Source organism: Grus americana, chromosome 1, assembly GCF_028858705.1.
Source record: "Grus americana isolate bGruAme1 chromosome 1, bGruAme1.mat, whole genome shotgun sequence".
Lineage (NCBI taxonomy): Eukaryota > Metazoa > Chordata > Aves > Gruiformes > Gruidae > Grus > Grus americana.
In genome coordinates this window covers 187734267-187758745 of record NC_072852.1, presented here as the reverse complement: position 1 = coordinate 187758745, position 24479 = coordinate 187734267, and the positions used below count along the sequence as shown (strand labels likewise).

Below are 24479 nucleotides of genomic sequence, written 5' to 3'. Positions count from 1 at the left end.
TGTTTCAAATAACGCATTGCATTTACAGCTTTGTTTTGATCTAAATCTCGTTTATGATGAAGTATCATTCAGCCCACCATAAACCAGTTCTGTTTTTTTTTTTGATGGGAATATTTGTTAACGTTACTGAAAGTGTGTAAGAAAAAAATGCTCTGTAATATGCATTACCAAGAATAACAACTACCAAGAATGAAAGCTAAAGTTTTAAAGTTATTGATTTGCAGATTAAAATGGGAAAGTCTATTTCTTTGCTACTAGTATGAATACTGATTCTAATGTGGTAACTGACAAGTTGAAGAAATGTATATGAATATTTTTGTTTTCATTTACATACATTTTTACTGGTTTTATGAAAGAACAGTTGAAACCAAAAAACTTCCATAACTTTACATACATACTCATCTGATAATAAATCAGACTCTCCTGATAATTTTTAATACCTCTGGGATGAGATGGCACTAAGAAGAGTAAAACTGCATTAGAACTGGTACATTTGACACTTTGGAAGCTACATTTAAACACAAAGAGAAATAAATAAAAAAAAAAGCTTTATTTTTTAAACCCAGAAAGTGTGAAAGGGTGGGTGCGATATAGGTGGACCAACACTATAGGTGGTGTCAGTAGTGGCTTCATATGACACTAACAATCTACTCTGGTGCATGAGGAAGTTAGTCAAGTTGACAGTTTTTAGTTAACAGTGTAAAATAAAGTCATCTTTTGTACTTTTCTAAGTGACAAAGAGTGTACCTTTACCTCCTGAGGGGCACAGAAAAGACGTGTTCTGAATCTTCAGGCTTTCAGATGCTTACCTGCCACCATCTCTTTCTCACATCAAACAAAAATTTTGTCTCAAAAAATTATCATTTACAAAGATCTCTGATACCCTGGAATGAAAAAAGGCTCTACAGGAAAAATTACTGGCAAAACTGGACACAAGTTGCTTGTCTGACAATCATCACACTTTTGATAGCCTGGCAGTGCAATAAGTGCCTTGCTATTTCGTTTCTTATTTAAGGGTCAGAACCATATGCTTAAAACATCCCGTTTACTTATGACCCAACACATCCCCCTTCCGCACATAATCAGGAGCATCATATGGCCATTAACAGAAAGTGATTTCAACATGGCACCCCTTGTACTGAAACCCTCATCTGGCAGGTAATGGCTTTCTGATGCCCGCTGGCACACAATTCCAGAATCATCTACATACCAGGTCATTATAAAGAGATGCTTGTGGTCCTGAATTTTTTATTTGCGATTCTTTGGTCATGACACTCACTCCTGATGCTTATTATGACACATTTGGATATGGATACCAACTGCATTTTTCTACACTTGGATTAAGTTTCCCAGGATTATGCTGGGGAAAGCAATTTTGACCCAAGAGTTGAATGCTGAAAGCCACAGAAGTAAGAGACCCTGCACATCTGCACAACACAGTAATTACTTAGCTAATTTCTTGTTTTCGTTTTACATGATTTGACAGGATATTATTCTAAACCTGTGGAGCTCAGGAAATAGCACGTACTCTATCCCATTCCATAAATAACTGAAACCAAACCAACAGGAACTATGAGAATTTTCAATCCTTAAAAAACCCATGCAGCAGAATTTCAAATTAATTCTCAGGATCTAAACACGGATGTAAGTATCACAGAAAAGCCTAGGACTCATAAGTGGAAACTATCACTTTCCCATAAGATGCTTGTTTTAAAAAAAAGGAAATAATTCACTGCATTCCTTTTACTGGTTTGTCCAGAGGTAGTCAGGCAACGTACAACTCGCCAACCCAAGGCAGCATTAAACACACCATCTGTAGTTCTTTAAAAACTTGGACAGTTAACTGCCATACTTGCTGTCATACAACTTTGTACTCCTAATACACATCCCTCCAACATGCAGTAAAGTTCTATCATCTACCACCCAGTTCCACAACACGATGAACTTCCACAATATATAGCAAACATACCCCTTTGCAAATTACTGACAGCTAATCAAAAAGAATATCCTCAGAGTACTGAAAATCTATCGTAAATTTACAATTGCAAGTCGTTCATTTAATGTTTAAGTGAATGAATTTTTCCCCTCAAGAGAAGTTAATGCTTATTTAGATTGATAAGGATGGTTAGTTTATAAATCAGATTGGTAAGATCAGGCTTGTGCTTAATGCTCTGTGCAACTCTGCAACAAATATATTTTAATAAAATACAAAAAAAATCCTAAAAAATTCTACAATAATTTCAATGGAAGCATTAAGGAGGAGGGATAATAAATATATAAAAATGTCTATCCATAGAAAACAAAAAGGTATTTTTCCAGAAAGATTACTTCTAGAAATCCAAAATAAAAAAACTCAAGAGTAAAAGCTTAGCTTACTCATCTGCAATATGGCACTGCAAGGATCTTTGTAAATTTTTCTGTTTTGTTTTCATTTCTGAAAGATCTCTTGACAACAATGAAAACAGGTCTTGCTATATCCAGAAAAACCTGACTTGTATTCTAATTCACTGAATAATTTACAATGCATCAGAAGACAATGAGTTTTGGGACAGCTTAAGAAACACTCCATGTCTACAAGCCCACAGCACTGAGATTTTGATCTTCTCTGAAGTGAAATTTAACTTTAATATGAAATCATTCTAACAGAATAGATTACATAATTGCAAGAACTAAATCAACCATTACGACTTAGAGGCCCAGCCCATAACATTGAATTCTCAAATTACATTTACAATGAACCGTTCTCATTGGAGTTGTAAGAAAAAATCTCCCTCTCAAAATTCCTAAAAATGAGCTGTTACTTCTGCTGTCCTCCAAATCAAGTGCTAAAATATAGATAAAATATAAAGAATTCAAACTAGAATTCTTTCCCAGTGTGAAATTTTTGCATTACCATCTGCTTCCCAAGTGGGTGGTGGGGGAGATACGCACAAAATATCCTTTTGTTTCAGCATTCTTGAAACACATACTAAAAAGAACTCAGTCTTAATTATATTGTTACACATAGGCAACAACACAGGGAAAATACATCATGCAATTTTCATGTTTTCACATTAAAAAGACCTTGTATAACACTTTTACCTTCTTTTGACGGTCATGAATTTGAAATTAACTATCTCTTAATAGGTACTTCTAGATCACAAAGGAGTGTTTGAAATATTCCCAATGAAACTCCCGCATTCATTACATTTGTTATAAATATATTTTTCCTTATCAATATGAGAACAAATTACATAATGAATGCTGCCATTCTTAAATGAAAAACAGAGAACACCAAGCACTGCAATTTCCTTATTTCCAACTTCTGAAACACGTGTATCTACATTCTAGAACACACACTCATACGTACATTCCATACTTAACACACAACAGTTTTCTTCACTTCTCTGCAGAAGTGTTTCAGTACAAGAGTAAAATTGTTGTTATTCACTTCTACAATGCAAACTACAGAGTACTTAATATTGTAAAAAAAGGAAAATCAATCATTAAAAAGAATGAAGTCCATATTCTAAAAGCACTAGGTAAAAATGCCGTTATATTGTACAACAAAACAAAAAAAAGTGCAAACTTTTGCCTAATTACATATTACCTAATTACCATATTCCTTATTTATTTTCCATGGCAAAGATAAGGAGATATTGGGTTTAATACTGAATTAATAATTTATGACAAAAGTTGCAATTCTTAAGTGCTATGACACGAGCCACTTAAATGCACTAAAGTAGTATTAAATCACATTATTTAAATCAATTTTTTTAATTTTATGTATTTATGGCTGAAAAACAGTAGTTCATAACGGTATCCTTCAGCTTTAAAGTAATCCATGTGTTTTGCATTTTTGATCATCTAGAAATGACAGACTTAATTAAATTACCTCTGGTATCCCCAGTTTTCTACAGGCATCCAGAAAGTTTTCCACATTTCTCCTGCATTTAGCCATACTAAGTTTAGGCTGTAAAAACAAGAAAAACAGTTTCTGGCAAAAGAAGTCACTAACATTGATTCAGTCAATAAATTCATATATTGCATTATTCTTGTACCAATGCACCATATCCGTATTTCTCCTGAAAACAAGCATAAAACTGCTCAACTTTTTTTTTTACCACTCTAAAAACATCATGCCTACAAACACAATCTGAGTAAGTTGTGGATCCCATGTGCTTTTACTTAGTTATTAAAGTCACCAGCACATATAGATCTCTACTTGTTCACCTCCAGCTTGTGAGGTTCTAAAACCCGCCTCTCACAATAATTTGTGATAGACGACATTGCTTTTTTTGGACAGCAAGTAAACTGATGAAGGATTTCAATATATATCACGGGAACAGACTTAACTGTAATTAACAGGTTCTTACTTTTAAAATATTTTATGTACTCACAAATGTATAGTAATTATACACAATTTTAATGTCTCTGAAGAAGAAATTTCCTATTAGTGTAGAATTTGAAACACTTCCATAATTTGTCTCACTCTGGACTATTCAGCAAATAGTTACAGAAATATCACATTACAAAAAAACTCCCAACAACTCATTCTTTTACTTTTTCCAAGCAACATGTGAAATAACGTTAATTCCCGAATATCCACTTAAACCAAGAATTCATTATAGTAGCAGGGACTTTAAAGAACTATTTTCTAGGCTAAAGTAATTTGAAGGCTGTTTCAACCAAGAGAAGATCATCAATATAAAGTTGAAACAAAATGAAAATGGATTTAAAATATTTGCTTTTTGTTATAGAAAACACCACAAGATTTTTATCTTTAAAAAAACTCTGCAACAAAATTTAAGTTTTTGTCCCAGAAATTTGAGTTTGCATATTTTGGCAATTTCAAATTTTTATCAGAGACAGAAATAATTTAAACCTAAGCAACAGTAAAAGAAACTCCACTAGAGCATCTGAGAAAATGTCTTTCTCTTAACATCTGTCTTCTTGGAAGTTCTTATAGATTGGCTCTGAAATCCACATGCTATTCTCAGAATCAAGTATCAGGCCGTACATGGCAAATATTTACCAATACTTATATAAAAAAAGGCAGATAGTCTAAAAACATACAAAACCTCTTCAGAACCAGACTGGTATCAGAAATCTGGAACAAACATCTGACCAAAAAAGACACATCAATAAATAAATAGAATACTAAGAAAATTAAGTCTCGAGAAATGCACACACAGAGATTACATAGATTTTATGTCCTTAAAACTTCAGGTCATTAGGTTTGGCAAGCCAATATTAAACCATGACAGCACATGTTTCTATTCCATTCTGTCTGCAGGTAAAAGGAATAATTTCTACACTTAACCCAACAGGAAGAAGATGCTAATAAGTGCTGTTTAGTTACATGACATCTGCTGAGCCAGACATTGCTAAAGATAACCTCATATTTCTTCAATCAATAAGCAAGGGGCTACTTTTCTATTTAAAAGGGTTGCCTATAATAAAATCCTGTAATCATAGAATTTTATAGTGTACTGAAAAAAAAGGCCAGTATGAAAAAAATCTGTTGCTACATCAAAGAGGTAGGATAATTTTATTCACATATAGATGTGCGTGTGTATATATACACACATATATACACTATATATATAGAAACACTATAAAATATAGAAACATTTGTGAACATTTGAATTTGTAATAATGTAAACATTGCTCCTAACAGTAAGGAACATTCATTGAACAGCAACCTGTTTGATGTAACCGAATATAATTTGGAAATAAAACAGTAATTTTTTTAAACATTCCTCCCCGCCACCCCAATGTAACCAGAAACATTCAACTTACAACTGCTGGTGAAGGTACATGAATACTTCCTACAGACCGAGGACGAACATGATTTACTAAGTGGCAGAGAACTACACCATCCATCAGAGCAGACCCCAAGTCTTCAGGCAAACAAATCTTTAGTCTTGTTTCAATGTTCTGCAAATGGAGAACACATACACACTTTAATATAGAAACAGATGAAGGGGAAAAAAAGGGAATATATATTCTCATCTTCTCCCTTGCTGTAGACAAATAGCTACTTTTGGAGTTTTTGGTTCACCAAGAAACACACTAGCTTTATATAAACATTTCTTTAAAAACTAAAAAAAACCCCCCTCTACCTTATGTTTGCCACTGAATTGCGTAAACTTCTTTAAAAGACCTCAATACTTCAAATGCTGCTGTCATAATATGCATTTATTTTTATATATACATATAAACACACATATACATGCAATTAACCATGTGACTGCACTACATGTGGCTCCTTCCTTTCACCATTCCCTCAAGTCTTCTACTTACGCATCTCAAATTTTTTTTATCAGCAGCACTTTAAATCAGAACTGCATTGTGTTAATCACTGTACAAGCAGAGAGTAAAAGGCAATCTTTCTCTAGTAGCTTAAAAATTACTTAGGAAGCATTAGAGTGATCAGAAAGACAGGTAAGGCAAAGCAAAACGTTCAAATTTAAATGAGAATTTTTGGATACTTGTTAAGTAAAACTGAAGTCTCATTGAAAAGAATTTGATATTGGAAAATAAAATACTTTGAAAATATTTGATAATTTTCTAGAAAAAAACCTCAACAAACCCTAAAATAAGCTTGTTACATATGACAAGTTTCCTAAATTGCGCTCCAATCTTGAAAAACATTTCAACACTACACTTAGAGATAACTCTTAGATTAACTCTCAGAGATTCCTTTATCTTAAAATAGATATTTCTTATTCTTAGTTGAACCTTGTTAATGTCATTATTCTCTATAAATACATTACTTCTATCTATGCTGAGTGTTTTAGATGAAAATAGATTATTCTCTTTAGAATCAAAGGAGAATATAGGTTGGAAGGGATTTCTGAAGGTCACCTGCTCTAACAAATTCGAAATGAGATCAGCGCCTTGGTTAGTTAAGTTCTGGATATCTGCAAGGAAGGAGATTCCACAACATCTCCAGGCAACTTCGTTCAGTGTTTCACCACCCTTATTGCAAAGAATTTTCTCCTTATAGTTACTTGAAATTTCTTTCTCTGCAATTTGTGCCACTGCTCCTCATTCTCACTGTGCATCTTTGAAAAGCCTGGCTTTATCATCTCTATTACTACCCTTCGGGCCGCTGAGGACAGTCATATGATATTCTCAGTATTCTTTTCTCCAAGTGAAAGAAATTCAGCTCTTAGTTTCCTCCTCATACATCCTTTGTTTGGGTGCCCTCACCACAAAGTAGCCTCCACTGAACTCACTCTGGGGTTTTATTATATTTTCCCAGTTTTTATTTTACTAGACACACTACTCAAGTACTTGCATCTATGGTCTCACAAGTGCTAAATGAGGGAGTGCATCACATGGACTAACATGTTTTGCTTTCACCTTGGATTAATTCATACATTTGAAAACATTTTTGGTATATGAGATATGTACAGAAAGTTATACATTAAGAATACATTTTGAGACTTTTTTTTCCAAATACGTTACAAACAGGTTATGGAAATTAATGAATTAAAAATTCCTTCTCTTAAAAAGTGATTTGCCTGTTGGGAGACAACTCAAGTATAGATCAGGATGCTTTTTTTTAAATGAGCACAGTACACCTACAACACTATTTCAATGCCAGTTCATGGTTTGAGACTAGATTTAATTAAAATTGAAGACTTAATGAAGTGGATCAATTCTCTTTCAATTTCATCACCATTGAAGAACTGCTCTCCTTCAAAATCACCCATACTACAGCAGCAAACAATTTGTTCCACTTAGTATGTCAAAAACATCAAAAGCTTACCCTTTGAGTGACAAAAATCAACCAGTATTTTCTCTATTGCTCAAGAAGTAGTGGTGAATCACTCTTGAAATGACAACTGTCTGAAGTGACCGTGGATGTAGCCAAAATCAAATGGCTCAAATGGAGGAAAAGGAAGTATACCTCCGACAGAAAAGTTTTATGAAATTGAACAATTTCTGTAAAAACACACCATTCTAAAGAAAAGGGGGGAATGTATGGAAGAAACACCAATGTTCTTACTATATATGGCTCAGGTGAAATGGCTGAGCTAAAGGTAACTGTGTATTTAGATCTAAATAAGGAACCTGACTATTCTAACAGTTGTTCCTTCTTGTTCAGGGCCCAACTTGGTTAAGACTGCAGGTTCTGTGGAGCCTCACTAAATTCCAACACACCATGAAACAATTCAAAAGCAAAATCTACTAACAGATATGTTTATTCAATAAGTAAGAATTTAATGACTTACATGTTCTGAGCTATTTTCTTGTACAGTATATAATGAGATGGTCTGGAGGTTGCTTTTTCACTAAAGGACCCAACATACCAGAGTAAACTTTATTAATTTGAAAAATCTCACTATGTGCTTTCAAACAGGGCCAATCTTCTAGCTTCTGTCACCACTCCTTGACTTGTAATCAAACTTCTCACAAGAGACAACAGAACTTTCATTTCAGGACACAGTGCTTCAGGGTGAGGGCAAAGAAGGACAGTGCATGGAGCTGAAGGTCAATAACACATTAAACCAGTATTACTTGTAATACCTAATACTAATACAGTGTAGAGAGATCCTTAGTAAGTCTCAATGATCATGCCTGATATGGTGAATGACCTTGTTCTACTTTTCACGGTGAGGATTAGCTGAACTAATGCACAAGGCAGGAACCTTGAGGTCATTATTTTTAGGAACAATTACTTGGGGACTTGCTACATGCTTGTGGTAACTCTTAAAAGAAATGCAAAAAGTCACACTGACGCTGCTGACTACACTATGCTCAGAAGAACTACATCCTACTGCAGTTTATTACTGCTACTTCCATTTTCTTCTCCACTACCAGAAGTCTGCCTCATCTAATTCGTGCATCTTGTCCTTTTGGCACCATGCAAGTTTAGAACTGGTAATATACTACATTCAATCAACTACGCTGAATCTCCAACAAGATCTGTTCTGTTCAAAAATTCTGCAAGACAAAGTAAGATTAATCCAGACTTAAAGCAGGTGAGGGTCTGAGGTAAGAGAATGAAGATCTAAAAGTCTTCATAGTTCTACATTAACCAAGCCGCCTTTTAAACACTATTTGGTAAGGAGAAAAAAGTTAACTCTCTTGCTTTAAAATTAAATAATACAAACCATGTTATTTAAAATAAATGAATAACTTTTGAATTAGTAGTTCCATGAAGCTAATGACATAAGAACAAATAATCTTGTATTTGGTTGTGATAACAAAGTCAACTACCACACTTTCAGGATTTGTACTGCGTTTAGGAGCGCAACGATAACATCTCTTCTGTTGGTAACATGACATGACTGGAAACCTTGACAGGTTCAGGCTCTTAACATTCCTGCGGCAAAGGCTGTCATCTTTTTTGCTTTTTGACACAAATAGGTGTCACAGAAGCAGCACTACGTAGGTATTAGCTTTGTAACACTGACCCTATGCAATCATATAAAGCAATTTTTGCATCAGGCTCTAGCTTCTATATTCAAGACAATATATCAGGAAAACATCTTGTATATTCAGATCTTCAAGTGATTAAATATTCATTTCACTTCTAGGAAAGTTGTTTCAAGCATTACTTATCTGATTTAAATAAAAAGGTTTCAAACTTCAGCTTTATCTCATAGATTTCATTGCACCTTTTACTTACTAGACTGAAGACTTCTCCAGCTGTTAGGAAATAGTTTCTAATCCTCTCTACCTCTTAAGTGATCACTTCATTCTTTCTGATGAAATTAAATAAATTCTTAATTCCACTAGTAGAAGACATGCTGTTTAACTATATGTCATACAGGTAATTCGCATGATTATTTCCCATTTTTATAAAACCTTTCCTGAAGTACAGACGTCTGACCGTGATAAAGCACTTCAGGAATAGTCTCATCAATGTGATTTGCAGCAGTAATATTGCCTCGTTTAACCTTTTTAGTATTCTCCTACTGAGACAACTTTCCCAAAGAAAAATTAAAAAATACATTCTATTAGCACAAATTAATTCTACCAACACATACCTCACGTAGCTGTTCCACAAGCTCTCTCTCTTCTCTCATCTGCTCCATTTTCCTTCGAATTGTAAATTGTGGGTCTATCGATTCCAAATTTCTTTGTGGCCTTAAGAACACTATGATTTTAAAAGAGACAGATTTTAGTTTAAAAATGAACACCTTGATTTATTAATTTCTAAATTAAACAAAAATCTTTTGGCGCTGCCTCCAGCAAAAACTGTTAAAAAATTTTGTCCTCAGGAGGACAGAAAAATCTGATCTTGGATTACAATCATAAATGGGTATTTCTGGATATTGCTCGGAACAGCGTCATGCACTGTCAATGGAGTGGATAATTTTTCAACCATATCCTAATCTCAACAGGCAAGTTTTGTCAGATGATTAAGCACCAGCACTGTCCCTTAGAGATTCTGAATTGTACAAAACTTTGTATCTAACATGACAGGAAACACTTCTTAATCTTTTAAGCAGAACCCTCTCCTACAAGATGCTGAACTGTGTAACAAGCTGTGACAAGCATCTTCCTAAACAGGACAAACTGCTTACTAGATAAGGTTATACTAAAAAAAGAAAAACCTCACCCACCCACTAAAGACTAATGTAGGCAGACTCAGCCATTCAGTGAGCCTGCCTACATTAAAAAGTTGTATTGCAAATGTAGCATTGCACAAACTCTTTGCAGTACTCCCACCAATCATAGTTCTGTCAACTGTATCACTTTGTCCACAGATAGTTCCTTGAAATAACTACATGAAATCTCTGCATATATGCACCTCTCCACTTCCTTTTTTTTGTGATCAATGACTGTTTTGAATGGTCTGGAAGGACAAGATGTACGCTCAAAATGCAACTGTCACCTGTTTGCCACTCAAATGATAGGCCAACTTGATTGTTATGGAAAATGATACTGCTTAAAAGAAAGAAGCATTTTGTATTATTACTTTCCCACCTCTCTCCTCCTGATGCAACATGACACCCTAAGTACCAATTAATTGGGTGGAAAGTACAACATCTCAGTTTTTACATACAGCTACTGCTCAGTCTCAATTTTGTTAATTTAAGGCTATTAAAGGGAGGATAATTTCCAGGTCAATAAGTGGCAGGATAGAAGAAAGGAGTCTTTTGTTTCCTAAAAGGCAGATCAGAGAATTGGAAGTGTATGAATTGCCAATAGCATCTACTAGAGGAGTGAAAAAATGATGAATTATTGTTGACTGTAAGAAAAGGTACACATGGGTGTAATCACAGTAATTCTGATGTTCCACTAAAAATTGTGACGTCGGTCATTTTATTTAGGTTGTGATCTGGGTAACAGACTGAATTTTAAAAATCAGTCCTCAAAATACCTAACAAATTAAAAAACTGTACTCCTGGTATAAGGAAATTTCATCTACGTTCTGACCAAAGGTAAACTGTTTAACAAAGCCCCCAAATCAGTTCAGCATCAACATACAAAATTGTACCCTCTGACATCTAGGGCTCAGACAAACAAGACAAAGTTTCTGTACAAGAAATACTTTGAAATCTCAGACAAGTCTAGTCACGAGGAATCTCACCAAACTGTACGCAGGTTGGTTAAGTAACGAAATTAATAATCTAAGCTACTTCTCTAGCCAAAGGGATGGACAGACGCCACCTAATGCAGTTCAGCCAACAGGCAGTAGCTCTTTCCCTTATTTACTAAAAAAGGAAGCTTAAGGCAACAAACTCCTTGCATATCCCTAGGTTACTTATATGAGGCATTAAGACAGAAAAAACTATGGGCAGTTACTAAACTTGCTTCCTTCCACTACTTGACTCACACAGTCATCGTTTTAACTTTTCACAGGCAACTAAAATTTGCTACACTGCTGTTAAATCAGTAATTTTAGGAAATGTCATATTAAAGGCTATTTGTTAAACAAAACTGCTTTTAAAAAGAACACCTAAATATTACGGTTTTATGTTAGTAAGCTTTATCCTTTTTAACGTCATCAGAAATCCCACTGGGAGAGCATCCCAGAGGGAACATGCAGGACAGAACTACAGATACCACCTGCAGCTCAGTTCCCCTCTCCATGTGGACTACATAGCTTCACCAGTGTCACCATTTAGAAGGATCTACACACAGGTGCACAAATCATAAAGAACATTCACTGTGCTGAACTCCCATACATAAGGTGAGACTAGCAGATCCATGCCTTCAGATGCAATAGGTCCACAGTTGCGTTGTCATTCAACCTTTGTAGAAGGCAAACTGCAACCTCGGAAGAGAACTCTGTTTCCAAAGCACAGTGTATCAACAGTTATGTGCTGCTTAATATTTTGTAGTGAGGAGTATGTATAACAATGACTCCACATTACCCAAACATACAAAGGCTGTTAAGAGCTGTTAACAGCTGTTAACTACTGTTGTTATGAAGTATAACAATCCATACACTGGATTTAACTATACCATTTCAAAAGCATTATCTACCAATTTAGATAATTTTAAACTAATTAATACATTGGTAAATTTCTGACGAAAGCACTTATCTATGGTGAAAATTGAACAATTGAGACTGAGATGTTATTTAATAAATCATAGAATCATAGAATGGTTTGGGTTGGAAGGGACCTTAAAGATCATCTAGTTCCAACCCCCCTGCCATGGGCAGGGACACCCTCCACCAGACCAGGTTGCCCAAAGCCCCATCCAACCTGGCCTTGAACACTTCCAGGGAGGGGGCAGCCACAACCTCTCTGGGCAACCTGTGCCAGTGTCTCACCACCCTCACAGTGAAGAATTTCTTCCTTATATCTAATCTATATCTACCATCTTTCACCTTAAGGCCATTACCCCTTGTCCTATCACTCCATGCCCTTGTAAACACTCCCTGTCCAGATTTCTTGTAGGCCCCTTCAGGTACTGGAAGGCTGCTGTAAGGTCTTCCTGGAGCCTTCTCTTCTCCAGGCTGAACAACCCCAACTCTCTCAGCCTGTCCTCATAGAAGAGGTGCTCCAGGCCTCTGATCATCTTTGTAGCCCTCCTCATATCACATACTAAATCATATAGGTTACGATGGCTACAACAACAACAACAAACCCCAACTCCCAAGTTTTCAAAGTGCAGGAACTCTTACCCAGAACTTGTATTAAACACCAGAATTGTACTGAATTAAAATTTCTGCATTAGTAATTCTAGAACAATTTATTGGCAACTGCTCCTAAATTTTAAAGGTGAAATTAAAATCTCTTACCACATTCATTAAAAACTGTAGTTGCAAATTTTAAGATTTTAATTTTAGAAATAGTTCATTGTACAACTCTAATAATTGAGCTTTGCTGCCTCTCACAGATGAATTACCTAGATAATAATACTGTGCTTGAAGAGCCATATTTACCATGCCATATTTAAATGGCATCTAAATGCCAACTGTAGCTTTATTAGCAGCAGCAACATTTCAAAAGATTCTCTACAAAAGCATTAGTTTATATTTATGTTCAATTTTCCAAGTATTATGTATCAGAGTATTATCATGGACTTCATTCAGCTTGGCCACAGCTATCTTTGTTTAGGCCTTCGCTAAGTCAATATGAATGTCCCAAGATCTACTTCCTTCTGATTTCAGACTACAAACATCTGTTAATGAGAAGTAAATAACATTACTTAATCAACTCTATTCATGAGATGTACATTCCACCATGAGGAAAAAGGCAGGCTAATCTCAAGGCAGTGGGAAACTACAATTAAAAGTTTCTAAATAAAATAAGTTTAATTGATTAAAGAAACAAAACAAAACCCACACACACTCAAAAGCACTAGTTATAAAAATGTTAGTTATATAATGAATTTAAAGAAAAATGTTCTAACACAGGAAGATTTTGGAGTCCTGAGTATTGCTTGCTACTCTGCATTACACACGTTTTCCAGCAAGGGGAGCTCGTACCTCACACAGACCTGAAGGTCTATTTTTAACTCTTTCCAATAGCAAATTTATGCTTTCTGAACCCATGGTCAACCAAGGTTATTACATAATGCTTGCTCCAGTAATTTTTTGAAAAAGTATTTTGTACAAGTCTCAAGTTAAATGTGTAATAGCTAATAACACAATATGTATTTGACATACCACAGTCAAGGACAAACTTCCTTGTGAAAATTTTCATTTTTGTACTGAGTTACAATGCACATAGGTGCACTACTTTTAGCATATCAAGGAATTCAGTGTCCTGAGTACTTGGTTCAACAACATTATCCTTCAGGTAAACAACAAAATGATTTAACCTGACTCTAGAAGTAACAGACAAAAAGAAAGTTGGACTAATGACAGGCAGAGATGAAGTCAGGCTAAAAGTTTATAGTTAGATTTCTCTTTGATTGATTTATTCAATCCAAATTTAAGTAACAGTGGAGTTATTACACAGTCATTTACTAAACCAAAGCCTTCACAATGGTCTTGGGAGACCTGTCTGTTCCAAGCCTCAGGACCTCCCAGAAATTCTGGACTTAGCCTCCTCTATTACAAAGCTGTTGCCAGATAGTTACATTAAAGATTATATGAAGTATTAACATACTACATTCATGCATGGCATTTCTCTATCAAAGGCTACACCTCTACTAGCAACCTACACAGGGCTGGTGCATGGATCCTCAGCACTGGCCTGCACACATCAATACTGTTAATGTTGTGGCTTCCTGGTACAGTTTTGGTCTGTGCAAACCCACTTCTCTTTTACACACCATCTTGCTATAGCTCGAGGAATAGCACAGGCAAAGGACATTCCCCAAAGGCACCTTAAATGCAGCCATCCTGTTCTGGAGAGTGCTCAGGTATGGATTTGAATCAAGCTGTGCCACCTAACCTCAGTGCCAGAGAATGGCCTCTGGTCCATTTTATTTCCTACCATAGGAAGATACACCTTAGATAACACACTCTAAACAGAAAGGCAACAGTCCTGATCAAAAAATAGTTGTAAAAGCAGTTTTCTGTTGGAACAGCCCAAGGTAATAAACGCTAGTATTTGCATTTGGCTTAAGACTTGAATGACATGAGACACCTATCTGTTCCAAATGCACAAGCACATGCTAGTCCATACTGCTCATTTCATTTAGAAGAGTAAAACACTAACAAATCTAGATGCACATAGATCAAATTTTGCACTGCTAGAAGTACCTCTAGCTTTCCCTTTTCTCTACTAGAATATTAATCAGTGAAATGTCAAGTTAGTTTCATACCATCATGAACTAAATTCAGTTTTTCAACTTACCGTTACCACAATTCTTATATTCCATACTCATTTCCCTTACGGAGCTGATTCCTTATATATGCTCTCTTCTATGGTTTTATAATTAAGAACACTGTGGCAATAGCAAGCATTGTCAAGTAATGAACTGAACTAAGAATGTAGGTGTTGTCAACTAAATATTGGCATTTATCACTCAAGATTTGTGGTCTTGGTTTCAATGTGATGCTTTTCACAGTTTCATTGCCTTCCAGTACCTAAACACCCTTCTAATTCAGGGCAAGAACAACAGTCCTACTTTAAAAAAAAAAATACATCTGCCTATCAAATAGTTATACAGGGTTTAATTGTCTAGGTTCTGTTTCTTCTGTCTGGCATTTAACTATTAAGGCAGTATATGACTCTGATAGCCCAAACATGGCCAGCTTTGCATATTAATGCCAAGACTCAATCTACTATGACAATAACACCTTGGAGAAAAACACAACGAAAGAAGCAGTAACAACATCCACTTATGTACCTGACCTTCACTACGCACAGAGAAGTTTGACAGCTTACTAACAGTTTCTGTTGGACAGAAATCACTATTTTTGCTTAGCTGATTGTTTCAGATAAGTTTCTTGATGGATTCCTCTTCTAAGTTAGTTAGTTATGCACTGCATCAATAACTGCAGATGGGAGCAAGATACTTATATTAACAGTCAGTATCTATCAAAAAAAACCCCCCATGCACAAAAGACAGTAGCCACATTAACTGCTGTTTGAGTACAACTTTTATAAACCCTTGAAAGTAAAGCAAGTAAATAAACCTATATTGGAAATAGTTCTTGGAGTGGATATCATGGGAAAAGTTGTTTTGCCAACTTGAAAATAGTGACACTCTTCATTCCTTTACTTTCCTACAGTACATTAATGTGCATCCTCTGAGGTATTTAGTCTTGTAAGTATCCCCTCAAGAGTACTGTCTTTCATCCTTAGCCCCATGGGGGATTTGCCATATATTCAGGTTTCCGAAAACACAAAATTAAGCAAATTATATATGGAACACCTACCATTGTCACTGTCTCCTTCAGATGGGATACTGTAGCTAAAGTTGTCCCATGTTTGTGCCTGTGTAAGTGTGTTGAAGGAGATAGGAGGAAGACTGAGGGATGGGTCTGCTGGAGGGGAGTGATAGCCAGTCCAACCATGGTGGTATAAGGACCAGAGGGGGGATAAAAGGGGGCAGCAGTATTTCATATATGGCATTAGGATTATATGGTAATGACAAAGATGTAATTCAAAGGTGATTAATACAAAATGCATAATTTTTGAGAAAAGAATGAAAGATGGTGCAGAATAAAAAGAACGAAAAGTTACATGTTAGTACTTGCAAATCATACATTATATGCGTAGTTAAGGCTGTTAAACTTAGCAACATCATTGTAACCATAGCACTTCACACAACTTGTTTACAACCAAGTTTTAAGAAAAAGTACCCATAGATTTTACATTATAGCCTGACAAAACCTTGACTCTGTGAATCAGAAGGTGAATATATCAGCTGTGAAGTTTCAGCAATGAAAAGTTCCAAGAATAAGAATTTTGCTATTTTTTGTAACTATGTAACAAGAACACTTCCTCCCCAAAAGACAAAGAAAATTTACACATCTATATGAACATATTAGTACATTACAACATCCCGGCTGATTTTGATAAGTAGCAACTACATTATCCCTTGGATTCTCATTCTGTTGAAATACGTTCAGTAAGTGCATGCACTACTGATGTTTTCCTTTTGTTTTAATTCACTTAATAGTACATGCAGCACTACTTTTATTTCTTGCTGACTCCTCCAGCAGTAAGTCTAAACCTACAATGGGCCCACCACCCTAGGAAAGTTCTGACCTCCACAACTTTTACAAACTTCCCAGGGACAAGAACAGAGATACAATACCTCTGAAGGGTGATCCTGAATTTGCACCACAAGCCTTGGAAAATCTGCACTGTAGACAGTCTTGTAACAAACACAAATTCAGTAATGATCCAGCTGGGCTCCCTAAAGCATACAAAAACGCACATTTCCATAGAAGCTGCAACAGAGGCTGAAGACTGTCCACCAGATGACTGTAAAAGCATGTCATGCCTACAATTCACGACCACTCATCAACTCACTATGGAGCTAAACTTGTACAGCAATACAGTCCCTATCCTCTACCCATTCTGCCTTCTCTCCTTCAACTAGTCATGACAACACCTCTTATTTGTTCCTCAAATCCTTCAGGGAAATTTTTATTCTGTGCCCACCATATCTACTCTGCACTTCTGTCTCCTGCCTGGATTGTGGCAAGGATTTCCACCCAAGCCTTCCTCAAACCTCCATTCTACAGTGATTCAGAACTGGACACTGACATCCTTTAAATATCTCCTCCCTGCTTATCTTCAGCACATCATCCATCCTTTCAAAGCTTCCCACTACTTTCCTATTTTCTGACACAGAATTTCTCTCTCTCCTTCTCTGGCCTTCACAATGATGTCACTCCTTAATGAGTTTTTCCTGTATCTGATCACAATGTTCCTTACCATTTCTGCCACAAAAATTACCAACTCACTCATTTCCTACATATACTTCCTACATACATTTCCATGTTTTATCTACTGAATCCCACACACAAGCAACATTCATGCTCCTCAAACTAAACTGGAGATTATAAACTACCTCTACTCTAAATGCTAGACCATAAATCTAAATCAATTTAAAATTACTGTGTAGATCAAAAAGCAGCTAAAACCATTTAATATTAGAAGAAAGTCCAAGATAAAGTTTCAGTAAGCACAGAAAGTCCCTATTTTATACCATTCCAAATTAATAATCATAAGGAACTTAATCACATAGACTTTCTCCTTCCCACAATTCTGGAATCTGTATTAACCTGATGATAATTCAGCCAGTGTTGTATAAAACTTCACCTTAAACTTCTCTTCATACTCAACTGTTCAAGAGCTCGCTCTCTTCAGGCATGCCTTTTCCCAAAGCCAGTTTACTGTTTCTGCCTATTGGGGCACCAGATCAGCTGAACCTCAGACTTAGCCCAACTTAAACTCTGAGCAGTCAACACCAGGTACCAGAATACAGATTTATGGCAAAGGATAAACAGTCTGTAATTATGCTGGCAATTAGGATTCTCATTATTTTCCAAAGTACACAGATAATGCGGTTAGGGAAAAAAACAAATGGAAGAAATAAATATCCAGAGATTAGAAAAACAGTAACCAGCACTCAAAAGAAGGAAAAAACCTCTCAAGTTCTAATGATCATTCTGCATTCCAACAAGCTTGAAAGACAGTGAGGCAAGCATGTCCACGAACACTAACATTGTGCTACAAATCCTCTACAAGTTATCAAAATAAAGACACTGGATTCACAAGCAAGACTATGCTAAGGAAACAGTTGCAAGGGAACAATTTTTCACTTCACAATACCAACTGCTTTGTGATTCCGAGTTTTGTCAGTGCTTCTTTTAGCCTCTGAAGGTACAATTTTTTTTGTTTGTCTGTGTCACTGTCACTTTGTTCAGCAGAAACTATGAAACACAGTGGCCTCAAAATGGCACAGAACAAAACCAAAAAATATTCTTGAGTACTGCAAGATGTATTAGCAGATGTTCAGGCTTCAAGGTCTGGCATATTAAAGATACCGTGGCAAGAACTTTGCAACACTCAGTTTCAACAGTTAGCAGCACTCTGAACATTATAATCAATTCATTAATCAAGCACAAAGAGTTTAAATTTTTAACTATTTTGAGTGATTCCTTTTCAGAGAGCCAAAGCACTTCCCAAGAGCAAAACTATGGTTCGAAGAAAACTTGTCATGATTGTAATTTTTTTAAGGTTTTCAAAATTAATGCAAATTTGAGAAGCCCATACTCTATGACAGTACTTAAAATACAGGAGGAAATATTCTGAAAAATTAAAAAAAACTGGTTTTACCTTCTATGTAAACATCTGACCCTTGAAAATAATCTGTCAAGAAGTCAAAATGCATTAATTACCTTTCAAAACATTTTCTTTGGGTACCATGTCAGTCATCAGATAGAAGTTTTCCCAATGTTTTGCCTAGCTTTAAAGCAAAAAATAAAAATACCTTCAGTCCTGAACACATATCAGTATGTACTAACACATAAGTTTATGCCACTGTGGTTTATCCTCTGGAAGCACTTCCATTTGTGTGTACTTCAAAAAACTGGAATCCTTACCAGAAGTCTAGAACAGTTTACTTTCATCTTTCCAAGAGACATAAATCATTATGAAATGAAGGGGGGGGGGGGGGTGGTGAAGTCAAATAGAAAGCAGCATTCATTCAAAATAGATGAAAATAAACACAGTGAAAATAAACTCTCAAATTTCAGAAGAGGTATGGTTGCATATATTTTCACTGACTATTTGCCACTGTGTTCCACAGAGCACAATATACACATTTTAGTTAGAACATTTGAATGTTCTTTTAATCTTGCACTCAGATTTAGAAGATTTACAGAAGTAATTCAAGTGTAAGCTCTAATGAAGTTAAATAGCTAAAATTCATTTCCAACGAGTTTAAAGGTTTCCCCTAAGGCCACGAAGAATTTAAATGAAAAAAGCTATTAAAATAAACTACAAACTGACCTGAAAAAACTTTCCTGGACCATAGAATTGCTAGACCCCTACGCTAGCTCAGCTTTAGTGCAATAAAGCAGTATATAATTAACCAGCAGAAATTCAGACAGCGATAGGATGGTTCCAACTCACAAAACTTGCACAAAGTTTTAAAAGAAATACAGTGAAGAAACTAGAGTCATGGCAAGCTAACCAGCTTTAACAGGAAAAACATGCAGGATTCGCAAATATGCCAGTACTTTCAGTATATATGTTAGCAAAAGAAATTTCAATACTACTTTTAGTAGTATTCTAGGGTGGGAGCAGGAGAGGAAACAATATGCAGCTTCACTACTCCTCTGCAAGGTTTCATTTTGTTACATTGTGCTACAGAGCTAATATACTGTCTTTTTATCTGAAGCTGGACCTAAAGTTTTACTATCGCCAAATTCCCCTGCCTTACCACGGTATAAATTCAAGGTAACATGACTGAAACTGGATGTGATGAGGTGAAAGACTGTGCAGTAATGGCTCTAGGTTGGTGACCATAGAGTATGATATAGAAAGGAAAATAAATTCATATTATCAAGTTTTCTGCAACCCATAGCTGTGACCAGAAGTCACTGTAGTATTGGCATACCCAAAGCAATTCAAATATATGAATTTGAATTGCTACAGTGCAGAAAATCAACATAGTATAATCAACTGACTTTGGTATTTAATGATGCTATACACAACAGCAATATAGACAGGGGAAGAACTGTAGGAGTTATGCACATGTGGACTTCCATCATGTTAGGATTTGTTGCAAAGAACTGCAACTGTTGCAATCTAGGCTTTCTAGAAATCCTCTAAAAAAGATTCCCTAGCCTATTTTGCCCTGATCAATTACAGTCATTAAGTATAGGACATCTTGGCACACTGATACACCAAGATTTGGAAATGCATGTTAAAGTAACACTTGTACAAAGAGTCACGGTCTTGTATTGTCTCCCACAATGCTGCTTCCAGTTCCCAGCAGCAGAATTCACTGGCAGCTCAGCAGAACACAGGCTACATCCTGTGAAAGCAGCAAGATGGCATGGGCCCGTTTGCCCTCACCTGGCTTTCTCCTAAAGGTGTTGTTACAATGTTACCACTGGTCTGTGCAAAATTAGTCAATGTTTTATTTTTTCCAAATCCTGAAGGATGCATTTGCTCATTATTTAACCCATACTTTAAATATATAGAGAAATAACAACATCTCTAAAGCATCAGGGACACGCAAGAATACAGCCAGAATTTAACAGTCCAAAAAACTGAGAAATGCAACTGAACAGATATGTCAAACTCTATATCATAACTACATGAGAAATGTAAAATATCCTTTTCAGGAAAAAAGGGTGGTTCCACACCATTTTCTTTGCTTTTTAAAACTTTTTTTTTAAAAAAAAAAAACAAATCTATGGGTACAATTTCTTAAACATTCAAATGTGAAACTGCTGCCATTATTGCCAAGATATTTTGTTATGGAAACTACAAGCTTGTAGTGGTTTACCAGCATTTGATTAAAAGCATTTGTGGTGAATGCAAGAAACCAGAATTACAGTCTTATGACACTGAAATATACTGTAAAACCTACAGTTATTCTTTAGAGGTGATGTGAGATGACTTAATATTGACTACTTCAGTGCAGAGAAGATAAAAACTGAGTTTAATCCTGTGGCTAATCCTGTTTTTAAGGGAAGCTGTTATTCAAGCCCTCAAATACATCTATAAGGGTTTTTTGGGTTGCTTTTATTTAATACACAAACTGTTGCTTGATAAAAGATTGATAGTTATGCAGATTTAATGCATTGCAAATTCATTAAACTCAGCTGCTGTCTGAAGTAAACATCTAATCTTCCTATAACGCTTGATCCTTACACAATCATAACTACTGAAAGACTCACTGCAATGAGCAATTTTCTGAGCAATGCATAAGCATTGTCCAAACAAGCCTAATTACCCACATGTTATTCAACAAAATCTAAACTACATACCAGTTGAGCAAAAATCATACTTCAATCAGTATGTCAGCACAGATGATATATATGCATATACGTATAAAATATGTGTATTTATATACATATACCCATATTTTTGAAAAGTACATACATATTATTTTATAAAAGAATTTATTAGTAAGAGATGAAAACTGATCCATGTATAATGTACCAAATACATACTTGTTACAAATTCAATCTTGATTCAAACCTATAAACTTAAAGTGTTCTAATTTTCTTCTAACTGTTGTACAGAAAATGTTTCCTCACTGCCTTCTTAAGGGAAAAAAATACAGACATATATTAATAAACACAGATGTAAAAATAAAAAGTACACACGAACTGGTTAATTTTCTTTCCCACATTACCTGATCGTGGCTTCAGGCCAAAAGGGATTGTGGTGTTTGTAGTAGGAGACACTGTCGGACTTTTGTCCTTGTTCTGTGTAATTCAAGAAGATAAATCTAAGTAAGAGTAACATCCAGAATATCTCAGCATAACTGACTGTATAAAATGCAAAAGTTACAATACTTGCACGCTACAACTACTTCACCATAACCTGATCACAATATAGCCTCAAACCTATGATAATCTCCCTTTTTAATTCCGTCCTATTCCTCTTCTGGAAAAGACAAGTTTCTGACCAAAGACTGCAGGATATTCCCCCAAGGTATAAAGAAGCTCAGTTATTTCTCAGTTTTCTCCCATGTAATCACTTGCTTCCATCAAACATACATTTTTGTGGCACAGCACATTTAGAAAAACAAAGAAAAGACATGTTTTTTCTTAGATAGTTTATTTCTTTCATGGAATTAATTACCATTCTGCATGGTATTCTCCATGCAACACCGAGTTTCTGCCTAAAAAGCAGAAAAGAGGAAGTTAAGCATACACCTCAGAGCAGGACTGCCCTTGACCCTGAACTAGGCCAACAGTTGCAGCAGGAAGAATGGACTAGCAGCATACAGGAGAAGGTGAGGTATTACCATCATACCACCAATGGTAACACAGAAAAAGTCCTATAACCAAAACCCATAATGGGAATCCTATTTAAAAAGTGATTCCTTGGGGAGCCAGGAACTATGGAAGTCCCATCACCAGGACTGGTGGAAGGTGGCTGGGTGCTCATGAATTTGAAGATGCGTTACATGGTGCAATGTAGAGGGAGAAGCCCTGTTTCTGCACAGAAAATATGAAGGGGAAAAAATCGCCATAAGGAACTCCCTACAGTTTCCCTTTTTAACCTTCTGCTGAGATTCACACTGTGAAAACGATAGGATCAATAAAATCAGATTCCTCTGAAAACTAATCAAGGACATGACACAACTGTGCAAAAAGAAATTGCACTGAAATCAACAGAACCTGTTGTGGAACAAGGAAGAGTCAAAAAAGAAAATGTGGCAGAAAGAACAAAATGTAAAAAAAATAAATACAATGTTTTATACCAAACTACATAACTCAGAAACAAGCTTATCAGAAAGTATATTTTTATACCCTAGTAAATCCTCTAAGACAACAAGACTAAACCACATCAAATAAACCAAGAGCCATTACTGATGAGCTCAGTCATATTTTCTGTGATATTCTATTACGTGTTTCATTTAGTATATGAACCATTCATATAGAACAAATGAGACAGAAACAAATGGCACTAGCATCTTACCTCATTGTGAGAGGTTTGCCCACTTGTATTCCAAACAATTAGATCATTCTGCGTGTTTGGAAAGGGAAAAAAAAAAGATCATTTCAGCAACTATATTAGCGATGCAGTACAACAGGATATTTTACTCATGACACTCAGATACACATTCATACTTAATTCTTTTTTTCACTGAAACAATTCGTTTTCATGAATAATAAATACTTTTATGGCTAGTTGAACAACATTTTAAAAAAAAAACTTGTGGAAATCATTTGCACAGATTTGTCATTCATTTTTTAGTTTCAATCCTAAGTGATTATAACTGCATTTATAAGATTTTAATGTTTGTTGGTTCAAATGCAGTATCCAATTTTGTAATTAAACCATCACCAAGAGTTTAATAGGTGAATACAGACTTTTAATATAGATTTGAAGAGTATTCCATAAGCAATTCATTTTATAATTGCAATATAACATACCTTTTGTTACCACTTCTGCTTTAGTTAAGCTAGAAACATGTAAGCCACATTAATAAATATGAAATACAATCATTAATCCTGCATCAGTCATAATGCAGCAGAAACACAGCTGGCATAATTAAAAACAAATTATAATTCAATTAAAAAATCATTTCCTTATGGCCAAAAATGGAAACAAAAATAAAAGACGGCACTTGGAACACTTGGTCCCAACAGTCACAGAGCTTTCCAAAGGTTAGCAAGATGGGAAGGAAGATTACACACTCATTTTGCTTCATGAACCTTCTTGGCTACTTCTCAAGCTTAAAAAAAATTCTTCAGCTTTAGACATCTTTCATAATATTACCTCAACCACTTTATTATGTAGAATAAACAGAAAGAAATCTTACTCATCTGATCCCAGCCAGTTCTACCTGGGGACTTGCATGCTTGAGCACTCCTGTGCTCAGGGACTATGTTCTTGTGACAGACCTTCTAGTTATGCCTATGTTGCAGGTCTAATCTCTTTCACAGCATGCAGGTCGCTAGTCAGAATTTT

The 24479-nt window shown here is 35.5% G+C and overlaps 1 protein-coding gene across 7 annotated transcripts in view; it reads right to left on the bottom strand.

Annotated features, from left to right (window-relative positions):
- Positions 1-24479, bottom strand: part of LRCH1 (leucine rich repeats and calponin homology domain containing 1) — a 132340-nt gene that overhangs the window by 15412 nt on the left and 92449 nt on the right. For 6 of the 7 annotated variants that reach the window (XR_008578550.1, XR_008578558.1, XR_008578577.1 and 3 more), the window contains 5 exons: positions 23484-23531; positions 22189-22261; positions 9987-10096; positions 5782-5919; positions 3875-3952 (listed from right to left, as the gene is read on the bottom strand). Coding sequence is in view for 2 of the 7 variants with exons in the window: in XM_054836423.1 (XP_054692398.1) it covers positions 3875-3952; positions 5782-5919; positions 9987-10096; positions 22189-22261; positions 23484-23531 (447 nt within the window). In the remaining 5 variants the exon portion in view is untranslated. Of the gene's footprint in view, positions 1-3874; positions 3953-5781; positions 5920-9986; positions 10097-19213; positions 19282-22188; positions 22262-23483; positions 23532-24479 lie in introns of those variants that run through there. The other variant, XM_054836513.1, reaches the window with a different exon arrangement.